The sequence below is a fragment of the Camellia sinensis genome, chromosome 5 (assembly GCF_055761805.1).
Source record: "Camellia sinensis isolate YWXY chromosome 5, ASM5576180v1, whole genome shotgun sequence".
Classification (NCBI taxonomy): Eukaryota; Viridiplantae; Streptophyta; class Magnoliopsida; order Ericales; family Theaceae; genus Camellia; species Camellia sinensis.
In genome coordinates, this window is record NC_138965.1 from 117965272 (window position 1) to 117993265 (window position 27994).

Below are 27994 nucleotides of genomic sequence, written 5' to 3' on the forward strand. Positions count from 1 at the left end.
AGACACAGAATATTTACAAGGTATTTACAGAATGTACTTCCCAAGACCTGACTATACAGAGCATACACAAAGACTAACATGAATACAAAAATAGCCATGGCTTTAGGCTTCATTCGGAACCTCCTCGGGAGGCATAACAGTTGGCTGACAAAAACGAAGCAGAAGGCCGTCAACCCTGACCCTGGTCATGTGCCGGCCCACCTACATACATAATATAAACTGTGAGCGAAAGCCCAGTGAATAATAATAGAGTAAAGGGTTTCAATGAATGAGTTCTACAGATTCAGAAATCATAATTTAGATTTGTATCAAATTCATCATTTGTCCAGATCATATACAGACAGAAATCATAAGTCATGATTAAGTTTACGTGATACATCCATTAGCATTAACAGAACAGAACAGAACATAACAGAACGTATACATGTGAGGTTACGAATAACCAGTTCCCTAAAGGAACCTCCGGATCCGGGCAACAGAACAGAACAGAAGCTGAGCCCCCGTGATAGGGCCTCCGGTACGGGTAACAGAGTGCAGACAGAAATAAGTTCCATAAAGGAACCTCCGATACCGGATGACAGCTAACAGATATCACATGATGCTAAGGATGTCACGAATACATATCAAAAATTGAACAATCATTCATTGTACAGAACATATCATTTCGGAAAACAGATCTTGTTTTACCACATAGAAAGTAGATACAGTTTGAACATAACTTTACTAAATTATTACTCACAGTTGGCCTTGAAACGGACAGACGGAGCAGATTGATCACACGACACGCGACACGTGACCTACATAACACATAACGGACACACACTTGAAACACACATTCTAATTGCACAAAACTTACGCCGTTGGTTCTTAGTGTGTTTCTAACCTTAAATCCTCACTAAAGAGTCTAAAACATGGCCTAGGAATGCCTAGGAATGCCTAGGATGGAATGAGGATGCAAAGATGTCTTGGAAAACATTTTTCAAAACTTGTTGAAAACAGGGATCTCGCTCGAGCATAGCTTCCTTCGCTCGAGCGAGCTTGTCAAAACAGAGGGGTCGCTCGAGCATAGACTCTTTCGCTCGAGCGGTCTGTAAAAATGCAAAAGTGCTGGTTGTTGAAATTTTACGCTCGATGCTCGCTCGAGCGTGAGACACAGCTCTTCGCTCGAGCGTAGGTCTCGTCGCTCGAGCGTGCGTCTGCGTGCACCAAAAACCTGAGAGCTTGCAATTTACACTCGAGCCATCAATCCTTCGCTCGAGCGGAGCTCTGAACAAACGTTGGTCGTTCGAGCGTGGAATCCTTCGCTCGAGCGAGGAAGCCAAATTCTGGAATTTCCAGATTTGCCTCCCAAGCTCAAACCAAGCATTCAACACCACAAAACTCGACCTCTTGGGCCCATTTTCTGGAAAACACTTGTAAACTCATGATATAAGATGTTTCAAAGATCAATTTGTAAAATCAAAGCCCAAAGGTGAGTCAATTAAACACAATTTCAAATAAAATTTCAAGAACATAACTTAAATGTAACATGCATGAATTCTCATGACTTCTAATGCTCCAAAACATGATCCAAAGTAAGATTAAGCTCAAGAAAAGGATGAATTCATGGACTATAACAAAAATGTGGACATGCATGTGGAAATTCATGAAGAACAACTCCAAAATCTAAGAATATGTGCATGCATGCATAAATTCACTCTCAAATCCAACTCTTTAACTAATTCTAGACTTTAAACTCTAATCTTCCATGAACCATGCAAGAATTAACCTTAAATGCACAATTGAAAGGGGAATCTCCTACCTTAAACCTTGAATTCCAAGTCTAGGAGCTCAAATTTGCAAACTACTCTTCAATTCTTCCAATTCTCCAAGGGATTTTGTTGAAACCAAAGTTTCTCCTATCTCTAGCTCTGTCACCCACGGTTTTGATCAAGAAATGGATGATAGAATCAAGTCTACAAAGGTTTCATGAAGTGGCCCACTAATGGCAATAAGGTAATTAACTTGAACTAATGTAATTTAGCTTATTTAATCCAATTTAATCATACCAAATCAAATTTCAACTAAATTTACCATAAAATCACATTAATTCTAATTAACACAAAACACTAATCAGTTTCGGATTCGGCCCTCGATGAGGCCTTCAATTTGCAGTTTAAAACATAAAACATGAATAGATCATTTTATGGCAAACAGATAAAAACACAAAGATAATGCAATACATATGCAATTTAATTCCAGATTCTCTCTAAATTACTGTTAGGCATAAATAGTCATGGTTTAGCATTAATCGGAGGTCGGGGTTATTACTATCTTCCCCCCTTAAAAGAGTTTGGTCCTCCAAACTCGAATTAGCTTCAGTGGGAATCAACATTGGGTCCAATGGGAACAAATCCAGATATCTCTTCATCATGTCTTCCTCGGTTTCCCAAGTTGCATAGGTTCCTCCGTGGTTTTGCCAATCAACTTTTAACAATGGTATTTCATTATTTTTCAACTTTTTGATCCGGCGATTCACAATTTGGATAGGTCTTTCCTCATAAGTGTAGTCATCTTTCAAAATCACATGTGTCGGTTCGATGACGTTGAGTGGATCCCTCAAATATTCTCGTAGCATCGAGACATGAAAGACGTTATGCATGTGTTCCATTACTGGAGGTAAGGCTACCTGATACGATACCGGATTGATCTTTTCGAGGACTTCATAAGGTCCAACATATCTTGGCGCCAATTTTTTCTTAACACCAAACCGAGTTTTACCCTTCATCGGGGTCACCTTTATGAACACGTGGTCCCCAACTTCATATTCTCTCTCTCTCCTCCGAACATCAGCATAGCTCTTCTGCCGACTCTATGCAGTTTTCAAACGCTGCTGTATCAGTTTCACTTTCTCGGTTGTTTCTTGCACAAGTTCCGGTCCCAACAAAGGTCTATCACTTACTTCAGCCCAACATATCGGAGAACGACATTTTCTTCCATACAAAGCTTCGTAAGGAGCCATTCCAATGCTTGAATGGTAATTGTTGTTGTACACAAATTCAGCTAATGGCAAGTAGGTCTCCCAATTCCCTTAGAAGTCTAACACGCACATTCTGAGCATATCCTCCAGAGATTGGTTCGTTCGTTCAATTTGGCCATCTGTCTGTAGGTGTGTAATACCCCTGTTCCATAATATGTTAATTGGTCCTTAATATGATGTGATTATGTGTTTGTTATGATTTTGTATGCCATTATGTGAAAATATGTGGTTTTGAATTTCTATCTGTTCACCGTAGGAATATTTGTTTGATTTTACCACTTCGGAAATTAAATTGGAGGCCTTATCGGCCACAGAACCCGAAATTGATTACGCCATTGTGGTTGGCATAATTTTTAGAGCCTACGGTGAAATTTAATTGAAAATTGATTCTGGTCAATTTAAACTGATTAAATTGATAAATTAAGTACCCCATTATTTTATATTAAAATGTTTGTTAGTGGGGCTTGTTGTATATTTGCATTGCACTCTCCTTTAGCTCTCTTAAAACTCAAAATCTGAGTTAGACAATTGAGAGTGAGAGAGAGGTCGGCCTTAGAGAGAGAAGGGAGAGAGTTGTGTGGTTTTGGCTCAAGGCTTGGGAATCTTGAAGATTAAATCCAAGAATTGACTAGGGTTTGGAAGATTAAACTCCTAGGTGAGTAAATTCATGAGATTGAACTTGTAATTTTGTGAATTAAAGACTAATTGGTGATCAAGAACAAGAGTTGTGCTACAATTGATGAATTTGAAGCTAATGTGCACATGCATGTGTAGGATCACCATGATTTTGCATAATCAAGCATGTATTAAGTTGAATATGGAAAGGTAATGTTGAATCATACATGCAAGCATGTTTTGTTGAGCTCCATGAGAATGAACACCATTTGCATTATTTGGAATGGAAATGAAGTCAAGATTAGCATGCATGTTTGAATAATTAAAGATAGGAGCTTTGAATACATGAATGTGTATGATAGAATTGAGCTTGAATTAAATTGAGCCATGCATGTATTTGATTTATGAAATTGGGCTCCATGATGATGTGTTTTGGTGTGTATACCATGTTAGTACAAGTATATGTGAAATTGGAGCCATTAAAGGCAAGAAATGATGGTTTGAATGTTGAAGGGGGCTCAAGAACTCAATCTGGAAAACCCAGATTTTTGATGTCCGCTCGAGCGGGGTGAGTGCCGCTCGAGCGGGAAAATCGTGCTCCCAGCACTTTTTGCAGAGTTGGATGTCCGCTCGAGCGGAATATTTAACGCTCGAGCGGGGAGTTTTTATAGACAAGCCTTCCGCTCGAGCGCCCTAGCTCACGCTCGAGCATAATTTTGAGGTAACCAGTACTTTTGCAGGCTTAAGGGTCCGCTCAAGCGGGGAAGTCCACGCTCGAGCGGGGACCCTGTTTTCTGAAACTCTGAAAATGCATTCTGTGTTATATTTTTCCGTTCTCTTTCACTTGTAAGCACTCTTAGGCATGCATTGAGCATTGTAAATGAGTTAACGAGTTAAGAATAAAGCCTAAAGAGGAATATGTAAATTAAAGAACGGATTGAACTGTTAGTGACCCTTTTGTGTTCATGAAATGTGTAGGGTCAAGCTCTAGGGCAAATCCACAAGCCGATCACTGTGAGTAATATCGATATTTGAAAGCTTAGCAATGTCCAACTGTTTATTTCCTTATAAGCTTTATGAGTTGCTAATTAGGATTGTGGACAAAAGTCTGACATGAACGAATGAATGGACCGAAGGTCGTTTTGATTGAAACGAATGGACTGGAGGTCGTTTTGATAGAAATAAATGGACCTAAGGTCGTCTTGACATAAATGAGTGGGCCGAAGGCCGTTTTGACGTAAACGAATGGACCGAAGGTCGTTTTGACAGAAATGAATGGACCGAAGGTCGTTTTAATAGAAATGTGTGGACCGAAGGTCGTTTGGACATGTAAGAATGGACCTAAGGTCGTTTTGACATGAATGAGTGGGCCGAAGGCCGTTTTGACACGAATGTATGGGCCGAAGGCCGTTTTGACGTAAACGAATGGGCCGAAGGCCATTTTGACAGAAATGAATGGACTGAAGGCCGTTTTGACATAAATGAATGGGCCGAAGGCCGTTTTGACATGAATGGAAGTCTGAACGGGCCAAAGGCCGTTTTGACATAAATGAATGGGCCGAAGGCCGTTTTGACATGAATGGAAGTCTGAATGGGCCAAAGGCCAGAATATTTGGAACTACAGTCACTTGATTTGAATTTCGTATAGTTATATATATCTGTTAAATAGAAATATGAATTGGGGCCAAGGCCGTTTGGAACATGTTGATCTATATTGTTATGTAACTTCTGTATTTGATTTGATATTATTCACTGGGCTTTCGCTCACGCTCATTCATGTGTTTGTAGGTGAGCCAAGAGAAGTCCAGACCCAGCCTCAGTGAAGTCTGTATGGAACAACTAAGGTTTTGAGAGAGTCAGCCCTTGTGTCTCACGCACGAGACCCGTCTTCGCCCTTTTGTTATGTATTTACATTTTGTCAGGTTGGCGAAGTTTTGAATACGTCTGTATGTAGTTTTGCTTGGCTGACTTAGATTTGAATGATCCTGTCTGTACAGTACTTGTGTTATTACACTTTCTGTCGTGAGTTATTAACATATGTATGTCTGGAATGTTGTGATGTGCATATAAGCACGGCTCTATGGACAAAGTTTTAAAATTGCTTCCGTTTGGCCCCTTTTACTCTGATGAGTTTTGTCTTATTTGGTTTGAGGCCGTAGGTAATCTCGTGATTACTGGCCGGTTATGGCCTTAACCCAGAAGGGCGGGTTCGGGTCGTGACAAGGTGATAGGCACTGCTCAATCTCAATTTAGTACCCAAAGCCTGTTACAAACTCTGCCAAAATCTTGATACAAACTTTGAGTCCCTGTCAGACACAATAGATACGGGCACTCTATGCAATCTCACAATTTCAGTCATATAGATATTGACCAATTTATCAGTGTTATAAATAGTTTTGACAAGCAGAAAATTGGCAGACTTAGTTAAACGGTCAACTATAACCCAGATAGAGTCCATACCTCGAGAAGAACGAGGCAATCCCACAATGAAGTCCATGGTAATGTGCTCCCATTTCCATTCCGATATTGGGAGTGGTTGTAGCAAACCAGAGGGTTGTTGATGTTCAGCTTTAACCTGTTGGCACTGTAGACATCTAGCCACAAAGTCTGCAATACTCTGTTTCATTCCAGGCCACCAAAAATTTTGTTTCAAATTATAATACATCTTCGTGTTCCCCGAATGCATAGCAAATTTACTACTGTGAGCTTCGGTCATAACACGTTTCCTCAAATCTTAACAATCGGGCACACAAAGACGGTTCTGAAATTTTAGCACATCATTCTCAAACACAAATCCTGGCCTTGGCTTTGAATCAAATTCCTCCGTGATCTTTTTCAAGTATTCATCCTCGCACTGTTTCTGTTTGATCTCGTCAAGAATTGTAGGTTGAGCGGCAATAGCAGTAAATAGCCCATCTTGTTCTAGGTCAGTCAACAATTCTTTTCGTTGGATAGCAAACATGACAAATTCGCACTGGATTTTTGGCTCAAGGCATCTGCTACGGTATTAGCCTTTCCTGGATGATACAAGATTTGCAAATCATAATCCTTGATTAGTTCTAACCATCATCTCCGTCTCATGTTTAATTCCTTTTGGGTGAAGAAATATTTCAAACTTTTATGGTCTGTATACACCTCGCAAGTTACCCCATACAAATAGTGACGCCATATTTTCAAAGCAAACACCACAGCCGCTAATTCAAGATCACGTGTTGGGTAATTCTTTTCATGAGGTCGAAGTTGTCTAGAAGCATAGGCAATCACCCTTCCGTTTTGCATTGTACACACCCCAAGCCTTTATAGGAAGCATCACTATACACTTGAAACCCATCAGTACCATTAGGCAAGGTTAAGATTGGTGCAGTCACTAACCTGGTTTTCAACTCTTGGAAAGCTGCCTCTCTTTGTTCATTCCAGTCAAATGGCACATTTTTCTGAGTTAACTGAGTCAATGGCATGGCAAGCTTGGAAAAGTCTTTCACAAACCTCCGGTAATAACCTGCAAGTCCCAGAAAACTTTGGACTTCTGTCACATTTGTCGGTCTAGGCTAATCCACGACAACTTCAATTTTCTAAGGGTCAACAGAAACTCCATCCTTGTTGATTACATGTCCCAAAAATGCCACACTGTCAAGCCAGAATTCACACTTGGACAATTTAGCATACAATTTATTTTCTCTCAAAATCTGCAAGGTGGTTCTCAGATAGTTCTCATGTTTTTCCCTGTCTTTAGAATAAATCAAAATGTCATCAATAAATACAACAATGAAGTCATCCAGATATGATTTAAACACCCTATTCATAAGATCCATGAAAGCTGCAGGTGCATTGGTCATCCCAAACGGCATTACTAAAAATTCATAATGTCCATATCTAGTTTGGAATGCAGTTTTCTCTATGTCCTCAGCTCTAACCTTTAATTGATGATACCCGGACCTGAGGTCAATTTTGGAAAACACTTGGGCACCCTGAAGTTGATCAAACAAGTCATCTATTCGGGGCAGAGGGTATTTATTCTTGATAGTCACTTTGTTCAGTTCTCGGTAGTCTATACACAATCTTAAAGATCCATCCTTCTTTTTGACAAACAAAACTAGAGCACCCCAAGGTGAAGTACTCGGACGGATAAATTTATTATCTAACAGTTCTTGAAGTTTGGTTTTCAATTCTTTCAATTCAGAGGTAGACATTCTATAGGGAGTCTTGGAAATAGGTTGTGTCCCCGGAAACACCTCAACAGTGAATTCAATTTCTCTATCAACTAAGTCCCTAGGTAAGTCAGTCGAAAACACATCAGGAAATTCACAAGCAACAGGGATTGTTTCTACAATAGTACTGTCAGATGGTGCAGTCAGTATACAACACAGATAACCCCTACATCCCTTCCTAAGGAGTTTTACAGCTTTCATAGGCGAAATCAAATATGGGGGAGGAACTACCCCATTCCCAATAAAAGTAAATTCAGGCATACCTGGTGGTCTAAACACAATAATTTTATTTGCACAGTCAATGGTAGCACAGTATTTAGTCAACCAGTCCATCCCCAAAATACAATCAAAATGATTAATGTCCAAGGGTAACAAGTCCACGTATAACATCATATCACCAATCATAACATCACATGCTGGATAAACATGAGCACACATCATAGACTCTCCAGATGGCGTAGACATAGATAATACATAGGTCATAAGTTCTAATGGCCTTGTCAATTTTCATGAAAAAGCATGCGATACAAAGGAATGTGTAGAACCAGAATCTATTAGTACACATGCATTTTGAGAACATATAAAGAGTGTACCTGACACCACAGTATAGATGTTCGGTACGTCACCGGGCACTAAGGTAAACACTCGGCCTTGTCTCAGAGGTTCTTTCCCAGTATTGGCTTTGGCATTGGTTTTGGCCACAGAAGCGGATCCCGCTGAACTTGCTGCAGGATGGCTAGTAGTCTCAGACCTGAACGGGCAATCTTTCACTACATGGCCTGGCTGGCCACATCGGAAACAAGAACCGGACACTTGGTAGCATACACCTCTGTGCCTTTTACCACAATCAGAACAGACCGGAATAAACCCACTACTTTGACTCGAGCTGTTTGAAGTCCCTGTGTTGTGTTTCTTACTGACAAAGGACCGGCCTCTTTTAAAACCAAACCCGGATCTTTTTCCTCTCCACTCAGTTGTTGTAGTTGCTGGGGCTTTACTTTGTTTCATGGCGGCTAGGGTGGCCTCTGCCATTAAGGCTCTGTCAAGAACTTCCACATAAGTAGGCAATTTCAGGACGCCTACTCGATCAAACACGTCTAGATCCAATCCACCTTCAAACTTTCGTGCTTTCTTGTAATCGGTATCCACCATATGTGGAGCAAACCGTGCCAGTTTGGTGAATTTAGCTTCATATTCTGCCACAGACATCCTTCTCTGCTTGAGTTCTTGAAATTCATACACTTTCCGATCCCTGAAACATTGGGAAAAATACTTGTCGTAGAAGATAGCATTAAACTGTGCCCATGTCATATTTCCATTGCCACTTCGGATCAGTAACCACCACCTGCGGGCTTCATCTTTCAGAGTGTAGGTGGCTAGGAGGACTTTCTGAGTTTCAGAGCAAGGAAATACTTCATACAATTTTTCCATCTCTAGTAACCACGTCTCAGCCTTCAGAGGTTCAATTCCACCATAGAACGTTGGCGGTTTCATTTTCATGAATTTCTGTGTTAGATTGATGATGTCATTATTATCTATCTCGGCTTGCGCCGGTGGAGGCGGAGGGGGCAAAGGTTGTTGTCCCATTCATTTGATTCGGCCCATGCGAGCCTCTGATGATTCACTTTCACCACTTCCCCTTGCATTCTCCATCTTACTATACAGACATCAAATGATAATAAACACAGGCATAATTTTATTCGTTTCCTTCAATTAATTTGATTCAAATGTACATTCAGTTTTCATATTCAGTTGCATTACCATACACTCACATATGCAGATGGAATGCCCCTAACTCTTACTAGGACATCCTAAGCTCATACGGACCTGTATGTGCGGTAGAACACGTGCTCTGATACCACTCTGTCAAGACCCAAACCCGCCCCTGTAAGTTTAGCACCGTAACCGGCCAGTAATCCATGGATTACCAAAGGCCTCTGAACAGATTAGTAAATAATAAGGGGCTACGGAAGCAATAATACAAAATAGACAAGGTCCAATGAACTGTGATAACGTACATGGGACAGAAGATTTCAAAACTTATTTATATATACATAAACATGCCAGTCCAGATATAGAATATTTACAAGGTATTTACAGAATGTACTTCCCAAGACCTGACTATACAGAGTATACACAAAGAATAGCATGAATACAAAAACAGCCATGGCTTTAGGCTTCGTTCGGACCCTCCTCGGGAGGCACAACAGTTGGCTGACAAAAACGAAACAGAAGGCCATCAACCCTAGACCTGGTCATGTGCCGGCCCACCTACATACATACATAATATAAACTGTGAGCGAAAGCCCAATGAATAATAATAGAGTCAAGGGTTTCAATGAATGAGTTCTACATATTCAAAAATCATAATTCAGATTTGTATCAAATTCATCATTTGTCCAGATCATATACAGACAGAAATCATAAGTCATTATTAAGTTTACGTGATACATCCATTAGCATTAACAGAACAGAACATAACATAACGTATACACGCGAGGTTACGAATAACCAGTTTCCTAAATGAACCTCCGGATCCGGGCAACAGAACAGAACAGAACAGAAGCTGAGCCCCCGTGACAGGGCCTCCGGTACGGGTAACAGAGTGCAGACAGAAATAAGTTCCATAAAGGAACCTCCGATACCGGGTAACAGCTAACAGATATCACATGATGCTAAGGATGTCACGAATACATATCAGAAATTGAACAATCATTCATTGTACAGAACATATCATTTCGGAAAACAGATCTTGTTTTACCACACCGAAAGTAGATACAGTTTGAACATAACCTTACTAAATTATTACTCACAGTTGGCCTTGAAACAGACAGACGGAGCAGATTGATCACACGACACGCGGCACGTGACCTACATAACACATAATGGACACACACTTGAAACACACATTCTAATTGCACAAAACTTACGTCATTGGTTCTTAGTGTGTTTCTAACCTTAAATCCTCACTAAAAAGTCTTAAACATGGCCTAGGAATGCCTAGGATGGAATGAGGATGCAAAGATGTCTTGGAAAATATTTTTCAAAACTTACTGAAAACAGGGGTCTCGCTCGAGCGTAGCTTCCTTCGCTTGAGCGAGCTTGTCAAAACAGAGGGGTCGCTCGAGCATAGACTCCTTCGCTCAAGCGGTCTATAAAAATGCAAAAGTACTGGTTGTTGAAATTTTACGCTCGATGCTCGCTCGAGTGTGAGACACAGCTCTTCACTCGAGCGTAGGTCTCGTCGCTCAAGCGTGCGTCTGCGTGCACCAAAAACCTGAGAGCTTGCAATTTATGCTCGAGCGGAGCTCTGAACAAACGTTGGTCGCTCGAGCGAGGAAGCCAAATTCTGGAATTTCCAGATTTGCCTCCCAAGCTCAAACCAAGCATTCAACACCTCAAAACTCGACCTCTTGGGCCCATTTTCTGGAAAACACTTGTAAACTCATGGTATAAGATGTTTCAAAGATCAATTTGTAAAATCAAAGCCCAAAGGTGAGTCAATTAAACACAATTTCAAATAAAATTTCAAAAACATAACTTAAATGTAACATGCATGAATTCTCATGACTTCTAATGCTCCAAAACATGATCCACAGCAAGATTAAGCTCAAGAAAATGATGAATTCATGGACTATAACAAAAATGTGGACATGCATGTGAAAATTCATGAAGAACAACTCTAAAATCCAAGAATATGTGCCTGCATGCATGAATTCACTCTCAAATCCAACTCTTTAACCAATTCTAGACTTTAAACTCTAATCTTACATGAACCATGCAAGAATTAACCTTAAATCACTACTACAAAAATAGTTAAAGATCACACTTTGACAAAAAAAAAATATCTCACTTTTATTGGAAGTGTGATAAAAAAAATTAGATTGATATTTTAATCACACTTAATTTGATTGAGTGTGATAATATTTATTTTTTATGTCACTTTTCAATTAAGTGTGATTCTATATATATATTTTATATCACACCTTCTAATTAAAGTGTCATTATATATACACTACTACTTTTTAATCACACTTTTTAAATAAGTGTGATTATATATATATATATATATATATATATATTTTAATCACACATTCTAATTAAAGTGTGATTATTTATATATTTTTTAATCACACATTCTAATTAAAGTGTGATTATATATACACTACTACTTTTTAACCACACTTTTTAAATGTGTGTGATTATTTATATATTTTTTAATCACACATTCTAATTAAAGTGTGATTATATATACATTACTACTTTTTAATCACACTTTTTAAATTAGTGTGATTATATATATATTTTTTAATCACACATTCTAATTAAAGTGTGATTATTTATATATTTTTTAATCACACATTCTAATTAAAGTGTGATTATATATACATTACTACTTTTTAATCACACTTTTTAAATAAGTGTGATTATATATATATATATATATATATTTAATCACTCCCCAAATAGGTGTATTTGTATAAAATATTCCAATTTGATTTTTATATAAAATATAAAAATTCCCATTTTTTTTTTTTAAAAAAAAGCCCCAACACCAAAACACAAATTAAAAAAAAAAAAATTCAAAATACATTTAACTCTTTGGCTACTTCTAATCAAAAGGAAAGTAGAAGGTTAGGGTTCATCACAAGGCACAAGAGAGAGAGAGAGAGAGAGAGAGAGAGAGAGAGAGAGATGGAGTGCATTCAATATTGTTGGGGGTAGACTGTTTCTTACGGTCGCCGTTTTCGGTGGCCTCTCTCTTATCACCCCAAACCAACATCGCCTCGAAAAGCCCTCCGCCTGCGACGTCGGCATCGTCGCCGACAAGAAGCTTCTAGTCTTCGAAGTCGTCTCCTTCAGCTTCTTCCTCTACTCCTCTTTAGTCACTGAGGGCCTCAAGCTCGCCATCAATCTCTTGAACATACAACAAAAAGAGTCTTTAGAGACGAAAACTAATGATGAAAATAAATTTTGTCACAAAAGACGTACCTTTTAATGAAGAAAATAATCTTTCATCTCTAAATTAAATATTATTAGAAGGTAATTTAATTGATCTTAAACTTTAAATAAATTTATTATGAAAGTCCACAAGGCTAATAATAATAATAATAATAATAATAAAACAAGGAGAGTAATTATTTTAGGGTTAATAATATAAATACATAAATAAATAAAAACCTAAGTTCTTATTAACACAGCCGCCGCAGCCGCAGCCGCAGTCGTGAGAATGAGGGAGAAGGAGAAGAACAGCCACAGTCCAAGTCTTGGACTTAGGTTTCGTAGCTCTTGCTCTGGGCCACCATTATCACAGGTAAGAAAACTTCCATTTCTCTCTCTATTTTTCTGAAATCTGGTTCTTTTCTGATCTGATGAGTGAAATAGTTTTGAATTCAGTTCTGAAATGGTTTGATTTTTAAATTTCTTCTATGATTGAAATGGGTTTCTGAAATGATCTTTATTTTCTGAAAGGGGTTTCGGAATGGTTTCTATCATTGCACCGTTTCAAAAATGGTTTGTCATCTGTATTTGCTGATTTTATTTTCTGAAAGGGGTTTCGAAATGATCTTTATTTGCTGATTTTGGATTGTTTTTTCTCTCATCTGTATAGTTTCTCTGTGTATAGCAAAGATGAATCATGTTATATACTTTTTGTGTCTGCAAGGTGCTCGACAAAATGTCATAATGGCATTGCAAAGATAAGATTTGTCATCTCAGTTCTGTTATTTCTTGTGTTCATTTTATTTGGAGGTAAACACACCTTGGTACTTTTTCAAAAGCTTCAATTTTGATTTGTATATATGTTTTTGCTTGATTCTGATTTTCTTGTTTTCAAAAATTATAGTTGCGTATGATCCATTAGCTACCGTTGTGGCTATACATGTTGTTAAGAGCCATTTTGTTATTTTTATTACTATATGGTTTACTGGAGTGGAATTTTAAGTGGTTTTCATTGATCAAAATTTTAATAAACAACAGAGAGTCTTAGTAATTAATTTCTGTTGTTAAAGATTTTGTATAACATAAATTTCTGCTGAACAATGCATGTGGTTTAAGGATGTGATACAAAGTGCTGCTCTGTTTTTGTCTTTTCTTTTTTTCTTTTTCCCTTTAAATTAAAGAAAGTACATGGTTGTTGAAGTTGGGGAGAGTTTTAATTTTGTTGTTTATTTTATATGGAAGAAAGGCCTTTCTGGTTATATTTTTCTTCTAATCTCAGTTGTGTATAAATTTTCTGCAAAGTAGAATGAATATTATGTCATGCTAATAAATTATTCATTTTATTGTGTTGTCCATGTCAGAAAGCTTTTTATGTGTTCTCTAATAAGTAATGTTTCATTATAGTTGGCTTATTGACTCAAGTACTTATGAGTAATGAATCTTCCCAAACCCACCTATGATAGACATTTTGTACTTTGGTATCTTCTAGCATTAGTGGGAGCATTCAAAATTTGTGATCATGGTTCTTGAGGTATACAATTATCCATGTTATCTTTTTGCCTTTCCTAACTTAGGAATTGTTTGGTTGTCTTTTTTAATTACTTTTTGTCTATTTAAGCAAAAAAAAAATTAGATCATTTTGCTTGTTTGCAGTTCCTTTTGTACTCTATTCATTCAACCAGACAAGTTTTATTAATTGTTCCTGCACAAATTAAGAGGTGCTTCTATATTCTTCTAATTGCATGAACCAATTGATTTGATTTGGTGGGTCCACTTTGATTTTGAGCATTGTTTATTTATTTGCATTTTCCTATTTGATCCCATTATTGATGGTAGAGAACTACAGATCTCATTTGACAATTTTCCATATTATTTATGGTAGAAGCCTTCCACACAACTGTAATCTTTCCTGTATAGTCATTTTATGTACTTATTCTATGTTCTAACATCCACTGCAGATCTCTTATCATAATTCAGCTTTTGAGTATGTTAGCTTATTCCACAGTACTTTTGAACTTGATAACTAGTTCTTATATAAGATGTTGACTCGTTCCCTTCTTCTGTAGGATAGGTAATATAATGATCTAAATGGAAGCACACATTTACACTGAAATTGATAAAAAGTTCAATTGATCAGTTTGCTTGTAGACATTGGATTGGATGAGAAACATTTTTCTTTTCATCACTTCACACTGAATTTGATAAAAGATCATGCAGACTTCTTGGGAAGCCCAATAATTTTAAAAAGATAAACTTTTATCTATACGATTATATTACATGTACACATTGAACATACAAGAAGAGTCCAATGAATGCATATGTGCTGATAAATGCCTCACAAATTGGAAAACAATCTAGATTATGCAAGTAGGAGATATGCTTGAAAATGGAAAGATATTAGTCAGGGATCATTCATTATGCAAACAATGATAAGTTCATATTAAGAGACCAACTTAACGAGTAGATGTTGTTTTGTGTAGTTTTTTTCTATTTTAAAGGACAATGATAATATAGCACGTCTTCACTAGTAGCAATTGTGAAATTTTTATCTTTTATTGTTTCTTCTTTCCTGAAATAACAGTATTAAAAGGAATACCAAAATCTGTGAGAGAATAGAATACATATATGCTTTAAATCTCAACTTCTTGACCTGAATATGTTTTCCTGATTTTTCCCCATTGCTGTAGCTCCTTGATAAAGCTATTTCAGATGTTAAGCTACTTTAGTCATTTAATCTATGTAGTGGTTTCACTATGTGGGACTATTGCAAACTTTCTTGGAGTGTTGAGATGCCATTATACTCTTATAGTGTACTAAATGTGCTTGTTCATCTTTAAGAACTTGTTTAACGCAAATGTTCTCTAGTTACGGTTACATGCTCTCTAGTTACGGTTACATGCTCCATTTTCTGCCTATGCAACAGTTTGATCGACAATTGTACTTTGTAGTTCTAATTTAAGCTCATTTACTTGACTATGTTAGTCTCATTTATAGGGGCTGCTATGGTTTTCCATGGGTTTTAATACTTTATTGCAAGCTAGTAATGGAAATTTCAATTTTTCATTTCTTTCAGTGACAGGACAAAATATTATCTGTTGGCATCCTTTGTTCTACACATAAAGCATAGTGAGTCCAAGGATTCCGTTGTAAGCCCAAGAATTTTGATGTTTGGTCCTGCAGGTGAACAAGACCATCTCCTTGTCCTAGAACATTTTACGATCTCTCTTACTCAAAATAAGTTTGAGTCTATGAGTGGAGAGATTTTTGAGTGATTTTTACCCAAATTTAAATTTGATATAGGTTTCAGTCAAGGGTTGGAGATGCCATTATATCACTGTGTATTCTATATTTAATTTTCATTTTGAGACTGAATAGTTATTGTTTGTCTTTTATTTGTAAATATTTCAGATTCATCATGATATGACAGCTCATTTATCTCACTATATTTTTGTATATACGGGCCATAATTTGTATCTAACAGGAAATCAACTAAGGAGTGACTGCAGTGATGTCCCGATCATACAAGCATTGCAGAGAGGTGTTAGAGTATTTGAACTGGATATCTGGCCGAATTCCACAAAAGATAATGTCAATGTTCTTCATGGAAGGTAATGGTGCTAATTTGCAAATGGCAGTCAATTCTAATATGGGAATTTTGAACCCCCCAAGTTATACTTTAGGATTATATCTCTATGTGACTTTGTATATGATGGTATCTAGAACATTTTTTTACAAATGTGCAATTACCAATATGTGTATACCCAAGAAGTTGAGTTGTTTTTCCTCCTTCTAAGGAAACTCTAGCCAACCTCCCAAGCGTTTAGAAGTTTCTAAGAGCTCAAATGGAGAAGATGATGAAGAATGGTCGCTGATATCTGAAATGCACTCAAGGTATTTGCACAATTAACATTCAATTGCATTTCTTTTGTAGAACATTAAATATTTGAGATTGGTAGAGCCTCTTAAACTAAGTTGTTGGTTATAGTAAAATTTTTGTTGAACTTGCAATTTATGTGGGTAAAGTGACATTTTATTTTTACACGCTTCATGTCATGCTAGAGGTATTTAATGTTAAGACATTTGAAGGGTGTGATCAGTCGGACTTTATCTTTTGTGAGGCTAGAACAATCTCTACAAATAGTTAGTTTATTCATATGCTTCTAGCGATTTCTGAATTAATTTGTATTTTCATTTTTCAGGTTAGAAATTTCTTAGAGAGATGCAAAATATGGTCAAAGAATTAAAGAATTTAATTTTTCAAGTTTTTTCATTTTTTAATATATGTAAGTACAGTGTAAAACTTTTTATTTAATTCCTCTATATATACTTTTGAACATATTTAACTTTCATTTATGAAATATATGACATTATTCCATTCAATATGTGATTGTGATTCAAAGTATAGTATATAGTGTGTATTACATTCTTGAAATGCGCGCACAAAAATAATATTGATTATTCTTCAAATATGTCAAATTCTTTTTTTTATCGCAGGTTTTATTAGTTATTAATCACACTTAAAAGATGTGATCTAAATATTATTAATCACACTTAGATGTGATCTAAATGTTTTTAATCACACTCCCAAAGACCACACTTTAATAAAACTTAAAAGGTGTGATTAAAACACATACATCACACAAAAAAAGTGTGATCTTTATCTGTATTTGTAGTAGCGAATTCACAATTGAAAGGGGAATCTCCTACCTTAAACCTTGAATTCCAAGTTTAGGAGCTCAAATTTGCAAACTACTTTTCAATTCTTCCAATTCTCCAAGGGATTTTGTTGAAACCAAAGTTTCTCCTATCTCTAGCTCTCTCACCCACGGTTTTGGTCAAGAAATGGATGATAGAATCAAGTCTCCAAAGGTTTCATGAAGTGGCCCACTAATGGCAATAAGGTAATTAACTTGAACTAATGTAATTTAGCTTATTTAATCCAATTTAATTATACCAAATCAAATTTCAACTAAATTTACCATAAAATCACATTAATTCTAATTAACACAAAACACTAATCAGTTTCGGATTCGGCCCTCGATGAGGCCTTCAATTTGCAGTTTAAAACATAAAACATGAATAGATCATTTTATGGCAAACAGATAAAAACACAAAGATAATGCAATACATATGTAATTTAATTCTAGATTCCCTCTAAATTACTGTTAGGCATAAATAATCATGGTTTAGTATTAATCGGAGGTCGGAGTTATCACAATCACCATCGGGGAATATCCACGGCAGACCACCAAGCTACGCACTTTTCTTGTTGTCGACCGTCCTTCTGCTTATAACATAATCCTCGGATGCACGGCTCTCAACACTTTCCAAGCTGTCACCTCCACATACCATCTAGCCATAAAATTCCGGATCGACCTCGAAGTTGGTATCATGAGAGGCGAGCAGATGATGGCCAGAGAATGCCACGTCGCCTTACTAAAGGAAGTCAAAATGAAGGAGGCTATGATCATCGAAGGTCTCGACGTCAGAGATGAGGAAGAGTTAGTCAAAGGGGAGCCAGTGGAGGAACTTGTCGAAGTGCCTATCGATCCTATCAATTCAGCTAAAATAGCCAGGATTGGTAGCCACCTGTCTTCTTAGGCCAAGGCTGATCTCACGGCTCTCTTAGTCGAGCACAACGATGTCTTCGCTTGGACCCATTTTGACATGCCAGGTATCGATCCCTCTTTCATCACTCATCGTCTTAGTATTGAGCCCCACTTCCGACCTTTCCGACAGAGGCATCATATTTTTCATCTGGAACGCAATACCCTCATCGCCTCTGAGGTAGACAAACTACTGAAGGCACAGTTCATAAAAAACGTGGACTACCCCAGATGGCTATCCAACGTAGTCTTGGTCTGCAAAAATAATAGTAAATGACGACTTTGCGTTGACCATTCCGACCTTAATCGGGCTTGCCCCAAAGATAGTTATCCCCTCCCCCGGATAGATCTGTTGGTCAACGCAACTGCAGGACATCAGATGCTTAGCTTCATGGATGCTTTCTCCTGCTATAATCAAATCCTGATGCACCTGGTCGACCAGGAGCACACCTCCTTCATCACCGACAAAGGGACTTATCATTATCGTGTTATGCCATTCGGCCTGAAGAATGCCGGAGCAACTTACCACTGCCTGGTTAATGCCATCTTTTAACACCAGATAGGTCAGAACATGGAAGTCTACGTCGATGACATGCTAGTCAAGAGTAAACTCTCCTGCAATCACTTGGCAGACCTGCGAGAGACCTTTGAAATCTTACGCAGATATCAGATGAAGCTGAATCTGGAGAAGTGCGCCTGTGGTGTGGGATCTGGGAAGTTCTTGGGCTTCATGGTTAGCCAATGAGGCGTTGAGGCTAACCCCGAAAAGATCAAGGCCCTGATAGAAATGTGGTCTCCTAGAATGGTCAAGGAGGTTCAATCGCTCACGGATAGAGTTGCCGCCCTCAACCGCTTTGTTTCCCGAGCAACGGACAAGTGTCTTCCATTTTTCAAAGTCTTTCGACAGGCATTCGAATGGAGCACCGAATCTGAAGAGGCCTTCCAACAACTGAAGCAGTGCATAGCCAACCCTCCCCTCCTCTCTCAAGCGCTGCCAGACAAAACCTTCTTCCTCTACTTAGCTGTGTCAAACACTGCGGTCAGTGCTACCCTCATCCGAGAAGATGGCTCAGTACAACGTCCAATCTATTACATTAGCCGCGCTCTTAGGGGGCAGAACAGAATTACCCCCTGTTAGAAAAAATGTCCCTCACCTTGGTCATAGCCTTCATACGCCTCCGACCTTATTTCCAAGCTCATTCTATAGTGGTTCTCACTCACCAGCCTCTGAAAAGGGTCATGCAACAACCAGAATTGTTAGGAAGACTTATGCAATGGTCGTCGAGCTAAGTCAATTTGAAATCTCCTACCGACCTCGAACAGCAATCAAAGGCCAAGCTGTCGCTGATTTTATCTTGGAGTTCACCAATCTCACTCTGAACGTACCTCCTTCACCAGCACACTTCACCACTGATGTAGAAGACCCCCACTCCTAGACCCTTAGTGTTGATGGCTCATCCCGTAAAGAGGGTAGTAGAGCCGGTCTAATCCTCACCACCCAAGAGGGTGAGTACTTCAAGTATGCCCTCCGTTTCCTATTCGACGAGAGCAATAATGAGGCCGAGTATGAGGCCTTGATAGCAGGTCTTCAACTGGCCCGAGACATTGGCGTAAGCCATATCTAAGTATTCAGTGATTCCCAACTAATTGTCAGACAGATTACTGGGGAGTTCGATGCAAAGGAGGAAACGATGCGAGCATACAGGGACATTGCCCTTCCTCTTGTCAGCCTTTTCAATACTTTCCAGATTAGACACATCCCTATGTCAAAAAACTCCAAGGCGGACGAAATGGCTCAGCTAGCCTCGGCCAACCAGTCAAACTTCAGTCATGGCATCCGTATTAAATACCTGACCCATCTGGCGACTTCACAAAATCCACAGGAGATCCACTTCCTCTAAAATGAACCTATCCCATGGGCTCAAGATCTCAGTCTATTTTTTATAGAAGGGGAGTTACCGGATGATAAACAGCAGGCCGCTAAAGTCAGAGCCCGATTGTCCAATTATATCCTTATCAGTGGTCTACTATACAAACGGGGATTCTCATGCCCATACCTCAGATGTCTCAGTCCTGCTCAAGCGACCTATACGATGAGAGAAGTACACGAGGGCATTTGTGGTAATCGTTTAGATAGAAGATCTCTAGCTCATAAAATCTTCCACACCGGCTACTTCTAGCCCACACTCAATCAAGATGCCAATGAATTTGTGCTTAAGTGTGATAAATGCCAGTGCTTTGCTAATATCCCCCATTCTCCACCAACGGAACTGATTACACTCAGCAGTCCCTACCTCTTCGCTAAGTGAGGCATTGACTTAGTCGGTCCTTTGCCCACTAGCAAGGGCCAAACCAAGTTCGCTGTGGTTGCCATTGATTACTTCACCAAATTGGTGGAAGTAGAACTCCTTGCTACAATTATTGAGAGAAACACCACCATGTTCATCTGATAGTCGATCGTGTGCCGATTTGGTATCCCGCAAGACATTGTCTCGGGCAATGGAAAACAATTTGACAATGCCAAGTTCAGGAAATTCTGTGAACATCTCAACATTAGACCATGTTTCTCTTTCCCAGGCTATCCCTAAGCCAATGGGCAAGTCGAAGTCACCAGTTGCTCCATTCTGAAGATCATCAAGACTAAGTTTGAAGCCGCCAAAGGACTCTGGGCTGAGGAATTACCAAACGTGCTCTGGGCTTATCAGACGACAGTTTGCACCCCCACTGGGGAGACCCCTTTTCGCCTAACATTTGGCGTCGAGGCAGTCATCTCAGTGGAAATCAACCTACCGAATAAGCAGAACTAAGACAAAGTACATGGAGTGTAAATTTAGTAACAGTAACAATGAAAGTAGAGGAGAAGTGAAGATTGAGAATCAAAAACTGCCTAAGAGTGAATATTTTTGTTATTTAGTGTCAATTATCACAACAGCAGGAGAGATTGATGCAGATGTGACCCATAAGATTAAAGTGGGATGGAGCAAGTGGAGAAGTGCGTCTGGGGTTCTGTGCGATTGACGAATACCCACTAGACTTAAAGGTAAGTTCTATAGAACGGCTATTAGACCAGCGATATTATATGGGACAAAGTGTTGGGCAACCAAGAAACAACATGTAGATAAGATGGGTGTGGCTGAGATAAGAATGCTAAGGTAGATGTGTGGCAAGACTAGACAAGACAGAATTAGGAATGAGTACTGTATTCGGGAATGGGTAGGAGTAGCACCAATAGACGATAAGCTGAGAGAAAATCGATTGAAATGGTTTGGTCATATTCAACGGAGACCAACAGAGGCAGTAGTGAAGAAATGCGATGTTGTAACGGTAGATGGAAGTGTTAGGCGACGAGGTAGGCCTAGATTAACATTGGTTAGTGTTGTAAATAAAGATATGGATCTACTTAACTTGACTAACGAAATGGCCTTTGATAGGGCTGCGTAGAGAATAAGAATTCATGTGGCCGACCCCATTTGATGGGACTTAAGGCTTGGTTTGGTTTGGTTTATCAGTGACCATTTCCTGATCCTGATCATCCTTCATTACTACATCTTTCTCAATACTGTCATCTTCATCAGACATTAGATCTTTCTCTAATTCTTTCAGCTTCTGCCTCAACAAAGCCTTCTCAGAGAGTTTCCCAACCAATCCATGTAGACACCCCATTTTTGACCGACCTTAAGACTCAGACGTCACCGATTGAGCGCTTGGTGATGTTGCATATTGTGCTCATTCAGAAGTTTCAGAGTTGCGGCCGTGAGCCCTGCCTCCGGACTTCCGAACCCTCTTCTGTGCCTTGTCTCGGTTTGCGAACCAGACTCGATTTTCTCTGTTTCTTTTCCTGAGGGGAGGGAGAGGTCCTGTAGACCATCTCTCAGTGGCCGTGGGCTACATTTTGTGGCTATAGGCCATTTTGCCCATTTCGGAGCCCGGTTCCCGGTTTTCGGAGCTGTCAGGCCGTGTGCCTCGGTTCGGGACCGCTTAACCCTCTCCATTTGCTCTAAATTTTGGCATACATCTTATTTTATCCCTTTTGAGGGACACTGGGGTCAGAGAAACCCACTTCGTGGCCGGATGCCACTTTCAGTGCTTAATAGCCCATTTTCGGGATCCCGAACTGCGTGTTTTGGCTCCCGAACATTCGTTTTGCAACGGTTTTCGTTCATTTTTGGCAGGTACCTCTGTTTTATCACAGGGAAGGTCACTGAAGGGTGGGAGGCCATCAATTGTTGCAGCAACCAGTTATCTCTCCTCCGGAGCCTCCCGGCGCCCGTTTTTCAAACTTCCGGGCTAATGTTGAACACCTTGGAGTTAGTGTTGCCAACTTTCAACCACATATCTATGATCTACACACATGAGAGGTCCCTAAAAGTTCATGGCCGGCCATTAAGGTTACCTGACCCTTTTGACCCCTTTCTTCCGGGCTAATGTTGAACCCCTTGGACCTTTTTTCTTGAACTTTCAACCACATATCTGTGATCTACACACATGGGAGGCTCCTAAAAGTTCATGGCCGGCCAGTAATTCAACTTGACCCTTTTGACCCCCTCTTTCCGAGCCAATGTTGAACCCCTTGGACCCACTTTCTTGGAATTTCAACCACATGGTTGTGTTGTACACACATAGGAGTACCTCCCCAGTAGCTGGCCGGCCAGAAAATCTCATTGAACCTTTTGACCCCTAGCCGGCCGGCTAGGGGGTGTGGCCGGCCGGCCACCTCCAACAAAAGTGATAGGCCGGCCGTGTTCCTCGCACTGTGCACTTTACAGCTGTGGGGCAGTATCCCCCAGATATTATCTGTATCCGGGGGATATTTTGTGGGGGAGTTTTGCTCTCCTTCTCCCCCACCTTTACACCCCCTTTTGAACCCTTATAACCAGCTGGTGGCCTCACTTACAAGGGTTAGAAAAACTCTCCTTCAAGCATCCATACTCAACTCCATCTTCATCCTTCTCAATTCTTCAAAAAACCCTAAGCCCCTAACCATCATTCCTTCTACACCACCAAGCTCTACCACCACCATATCATTTCCAGTAACAAGGAAAGATTCTTGAAGGCTAAAGAAGCTGCAAATTCATCCAAGAAGCAACAAAAGTTTGAGTCTTCAAGGGTGAGTAACACTTTTACCCTTTTGACCCTTTTTCTTGATTTATTTGTAAGCCCCACTTCCTTTTTATTTCAAGCTCCGGCCCCAACTGAAAAGGGCCCTATTTTGAGCTCATCTTCACTTTTCATTAAGGGCTCAACCCTGTTTGAGCCCTCCATGACACACTTGCTTCATTGATCCTCTTGTATGTCACAATCTTGCATGCTATTTTTGACCCATGAGTAATTTATTTTCGAGTATGTGGTAAACTGATATGAGGCTTATTTTGAGCCCCTCTTCAACATTGAAGAAGGGCTCAACACCATTTGGGATTTCCATGTTATACCTACCTTTATACTCCTCTTTTCTTCCCCATTCTTGCATGCAATGGCAGCCTACCATGCTTTTGTTTTTGGCCATTTTACAGTTCTGAAAAAGTTCTTATTTTGGTCCATACTTCATGTTTCATTTAGGTCCTTTCATGGTTTGGGGTCTCCATAGGTCACTTCATGTTATATCCCCCTTTTATTCCCCATTCTTGCATGTTTAATTAGCCTACCATGCTTTTGTTTTTGGCCATTTTACAGTTCTGGAAAAGTGTTTATTTTGGTCCATTCTACATATTTTATTAAGGGTCTTTGGCTGTTTGGTGATTATTTTGCATACCTCATGTTATAGCCACTTTTGAGCCTAATTTTGCATCATATTTCTATCATGTTTGTATACTGATTTTGAGGCTGCCATATACTGTAAATATTCATATTTTTGGTCCCTCTTCAGTGTTGTAGAAGGATTTTTTTCAGTTTGAATTTTTCTTATATCACTTGCTTCATTACCCCTCTTTTGGCCCCTATTCTTGCATGCTATTTTTACCATACCTATGCTTGCTGTTTGGCCATGTTTATAACTGTGAAAGTGCATCTTTTGGGACTGTCTAGCTTCTTTCTTTGCATTGTATGTCCATGTTGTGCATGTTTAGCATAGCTATAGGCCATTTCGGGTGCCTAAATTCGCATTTCGGGACTTTTTCATGCATTTCATGTCATTTCGCCTCATTTCGGGACTGTTTTCCCCCACTTTTTAGTGCTGAAATCCCATTACCATGTTTGCATATCATTTTCCATGTCATTTCATCACATTCTGTCATTGCCTCGGTTTGCGTGCCCGTGTGCACGCATTTCGAGGCACTTCATTTTTATCCGCCGGCATCCTATGTGAGTGTGGCTGAGGCTCACTCATGTTGGTATAAGCCCATTTGTCATTTCTATGCCATTTCATCGCATTCTGTCATTGCCTCGGTTTGCGTGCCCGTGTGCACGCATTTCGAGGCACTTCATTTTTATCCGCCGACATCCTATGTGAGTGTGGCTGAGGCTCACTCATGTTGGTATAAGCCCATTTGTCATTTCCATGCCATTTCATCACATTCCACTATTGCCTCGGTTTGCGTGCCCGTGTGCACGCATTTCGAGACACCTCACTTTCATTGCATTTACCATCGCCTCGGTTTGCGTGCCCGTGTGCACGCATTTCGAGGCTCCTCACTTTTATTGCATTTACCATCGCCTCGGTTTGCGTGCCCGTGTGCACGCATTTCGAGGCTCCTCACTTTCATTGCATTTACCATCGCCTCGGTTTGCGTGCCCGTGTGCACGCATTTCAAGGCACCTCATTTTCATTGCATTTACCATCGCCTCGGTTTGCGTACCCGTGTGCACGCATTTCAAGGCACCTCATTTTTATTGCATTCACCATTGCCTCGGTTTGCGTGCCCGTGTGTACGCATTTCGAGGCATCTCATTCTCATAGCGTTTATCATCGCCTCGGTTTGCGTGCCCATGTGCATGCATTTCGAGGCACCTCATTTTCATAGCATAATACATACTAGGTTGTATCTTAGATTACATTCTGTCATTTTCTCGGTTTGTGTGCCCGTGTGCACGTATTTCGAGGCATTTCATTTTCATAGCATTGTGTTTGTTAGGATTGTATCTTAGTTGCATTTCATGCATATCATGCATATTGCATCGTGTCCGGAATAGGAGTTAGCCCAGGCACGGGAAACGAGGTACATTTCGTACTCCGAGTGACGGAATGTGTCTCAATTCCCCAGTCGCCGACACTCCAGATTATCCATGATGGAGTTAGGTTTTAGCTGTAGTTTCATGTGCATTCATCCTATATTGAGTTGTGCATTTCGACTCCTCGGCCATCATGCCTCGGTATGCGTGATTGGTGGCACGAGGATCGAGACATGCATATATCTGTGAAAATACATTGCCATGCCCCTTTCCTGCTCTCTGTTGCAGCAAAACGAAGAATCAGCAACCTTTTGGGACTTGGCACGCATTTCAAGAACAGGTGTAAACAGAGGCTAATTGGGGCATTCCGGTGGATTTCCGCGCAAGACAATCCGAACATGCATCATTCATCAGAAGCAAGGCAGTCCCTGGCTTGCATGCCAGTTTACTTGTTTTCTTAGTTAATTTGTTAATTAATTAGGATTCTGTAATATTTGGACTGTAATATTTTTTTACTCGAGACTGTAATATTTGGATTGTATATTTATTCGGACCCTCTCTGCGAGGGCACAACTGTAATAAGTGTGCGTGAGTGTGATGTATGTCTTCCAACCCCACGTCTTTCTCCTTTTTATTTATCCGCTTATGATGGTTAGATTAGGGCATATTTAAATTAGCATACAGTATGACAGCATGTTTGCATTCATTCATCTATATCGCATGCATCGGGCTCGGCACATCATACTAACTGCATTGTACTTTCGATTCTAAATTGAATACATGATAGTTGTAGCATTTCATATACCATCTTAGGACAGCCGAGCCTACTATAGTTGCATTTTGCATGTGTTGTATTAGGCATTTTTTTGTATATTTAGGGTCATGCATGATTTCTAATAAATTCCTATTTTGGCTTGGAGTACTCGGTAAGTTTTATGCTTTAGCATCCTTGCATGTGTGTGAGTGACTGCCATGAATAGCATGCTTACCATGAGGCTATGTGCTTACATGATATATCTGCCTGAATGCCTATGGGTGAAGGTTGGGTTATTTGAATTGGAAAAAATCATCAAATGTTTCAAGCCTACCTGCGGGTAGCAAACCATTTTCAAAAACAAGCATGCAATGTTTTGTTCCAATTTGGGCGACCCGGTCTATACTTCTATGCTGTGAGCATCACATAGTAAACTAGGCTAATAACCGGAATAAGAACATACAATGTTTTCAAAAATTGATATCATGGTTAGTAGAGGCCGGTCTATGACCGGGCGAGCGGGGGTGCTCATGAAGTGACCTTCCCCAATCGTACCCAAGTTCCCGAGCCGAGGCAACTTTGGTGATGACGGACACGTGGCCTCTTGGCACCGAGTCAGGGTTTCCTAAATTTCCCAAAATAAAATATTTAGGTGGCGACTCTGTATCTGGCAAAGCAGTCCATATTTGGCACTACTTTTTCAAAAAAATCAGTTTCTCAAAACGATTTGCCGGATTTGGACTCTTTGGTTCAGATTAGGAACCGTGACATTTAAGAGTCCGAGCTGTAGTGACCCCAAATGAACAGAACGGGACTAACCCTCCCGGGGCGTTCGGGGACGTCTACAATCCATCATCTGCCTTTCGATCTTAATTTTCCTTCTCAAATGCTGAATTGGTTAAACTGGATGGGCTTTAGAAATTGAACCTTTCTCTTCCTTCCCTACTACTCCAGCAGTAAGAATCAATCCATCTCTAGTCCATACTAGATCCTGTCTTCCAGCTAGCCTATCACCTGCAGCTGTAGACATCATAGCATGGAATCTCTTTTGTTCTCTCCTTTTCTGAGTTCTTGTTTCTCCTATTTGCCTCCAACCACTCATTAGGAACTTTGGGTGAGAAACCCCTTGCCACCCTAGATGAAATGGTACTGGTGGCTACACCATCCTTGGTTGAACTAGATGTATTTCTGGCCTCATTCTTGGGCCATGATATTGCTGTTGAAATCCTCCAAATGGTCCTACAAACTATTGTTTCCCTCTATATGGCCTTCTCGCCTGTTGATGACCACTGTATGACAAACCAGACTACTGTTGTTGGCCACTGTATGGCCTGGTCACAACCTTTGGACTTCCATAGGATTTAACACCCTTGTATTGCTTGAGCATAGCCCTGGCATTGCTTGATCCACCAAAACATGGATGAACATGAGCTCTTTGGAATAAAAATGGAGCATCATCCTTGCCATAGTTCTCTGTGGGACCAAATATTCCTGGATCTGTCCCATCATAGAACATACAATTATTATAAAAAATTTGCAAAATACCACTACCCATAGTGTTAAACCTCAGGCCAACAAATTTTCCAATTTTTGAATTCTATTAATCACAATGGCCTTAGCCCTTTCTTTATTAGTACCACACCTGAAACAAATGAACCTCTCGCTAGGTTCTTCCTGAACTTTTTTCCCTTTTGCTTCCTTTTCCATTCTCTCATTGTGAAGTTTTTCTAACTCTACCAAGAGAACT

The 27994-nt window shown here is 39.7% G+C and overlaps 1 protein-coding gene across 7 annotated transcripts; it reads left to right on the top strand.

The window, feature by feature from the left end:
* Positions 1–13045: 13045 nt before the first annotated feature.
* On the top strand, positions 13046–17163 carry LOC114316071 (uncharacterized). 7 transcript variants are annotated; one of them, XR_014330059.1, is made up of 8 exons: positions 13048–13156; positions 13508–13593; positions 14188–14314; positions 14437–14501; positions 15857–15963; positions 16265–16391; positions 16578–16674; positions 16983–17163. XR_014330059.1 is itself a non-coding variant. In XM_082869657.1 (6 exons), the coding sequence occupies exons 1-6, from the start codon at positions 13073–13075 to the stop codon at positions 16996–16998; spliced, it is 486 nt and encodes a 161-aa protein (XP_082725783.1). In that variant the 5' UTR covers positions 13049–13072; the 3' UTR covers positions 16999–17163. The 7 variants fall into 7 exon arrangements, 3 of the variants coding, with proteins under 3 accessions (XP_082725783.1, XP_082725784.1, XP_082725785.1); XR_014330057.1 differs by having other exon boundaries at positions 13049–13156; positions 13454–13593; XR_014330058.1 differs by lacking the exon at positions 13508–13593 and having other exon boundaries at positions 13046–13156.
* The last annotated feature ends 10831 nt before the right edge of the window (positions 17164–27994 follow it).

What these genes read in the sequence shown, in the direction of transcription:
- LOC114316071 (XM_082869657.1), top strand. Translation starts at nt 13,073, where the DNA reads ATGAGGGAGAAGGAGAAGAACAGCCACAGTCCAAGTCTTGGACTTAGG. An exon ending in CTGGGCCACCATTATCACAG is followed by an intron (nt 13,157 to 14,436) that starts GTAAGAAAACTT and finishes GCTTGTTTGCAG; the next exon opens with TTCCTTTTGTACTCTATTCA. An exon ending in GTTCCTGCACAAATTAAGAG is followed by an intron (nt 14,502 to 15,856) that starts GTGCTTCTATAT and finishes CATTTCTTTCAG; the next exon opens with TGACAGGACAAAATATTATC.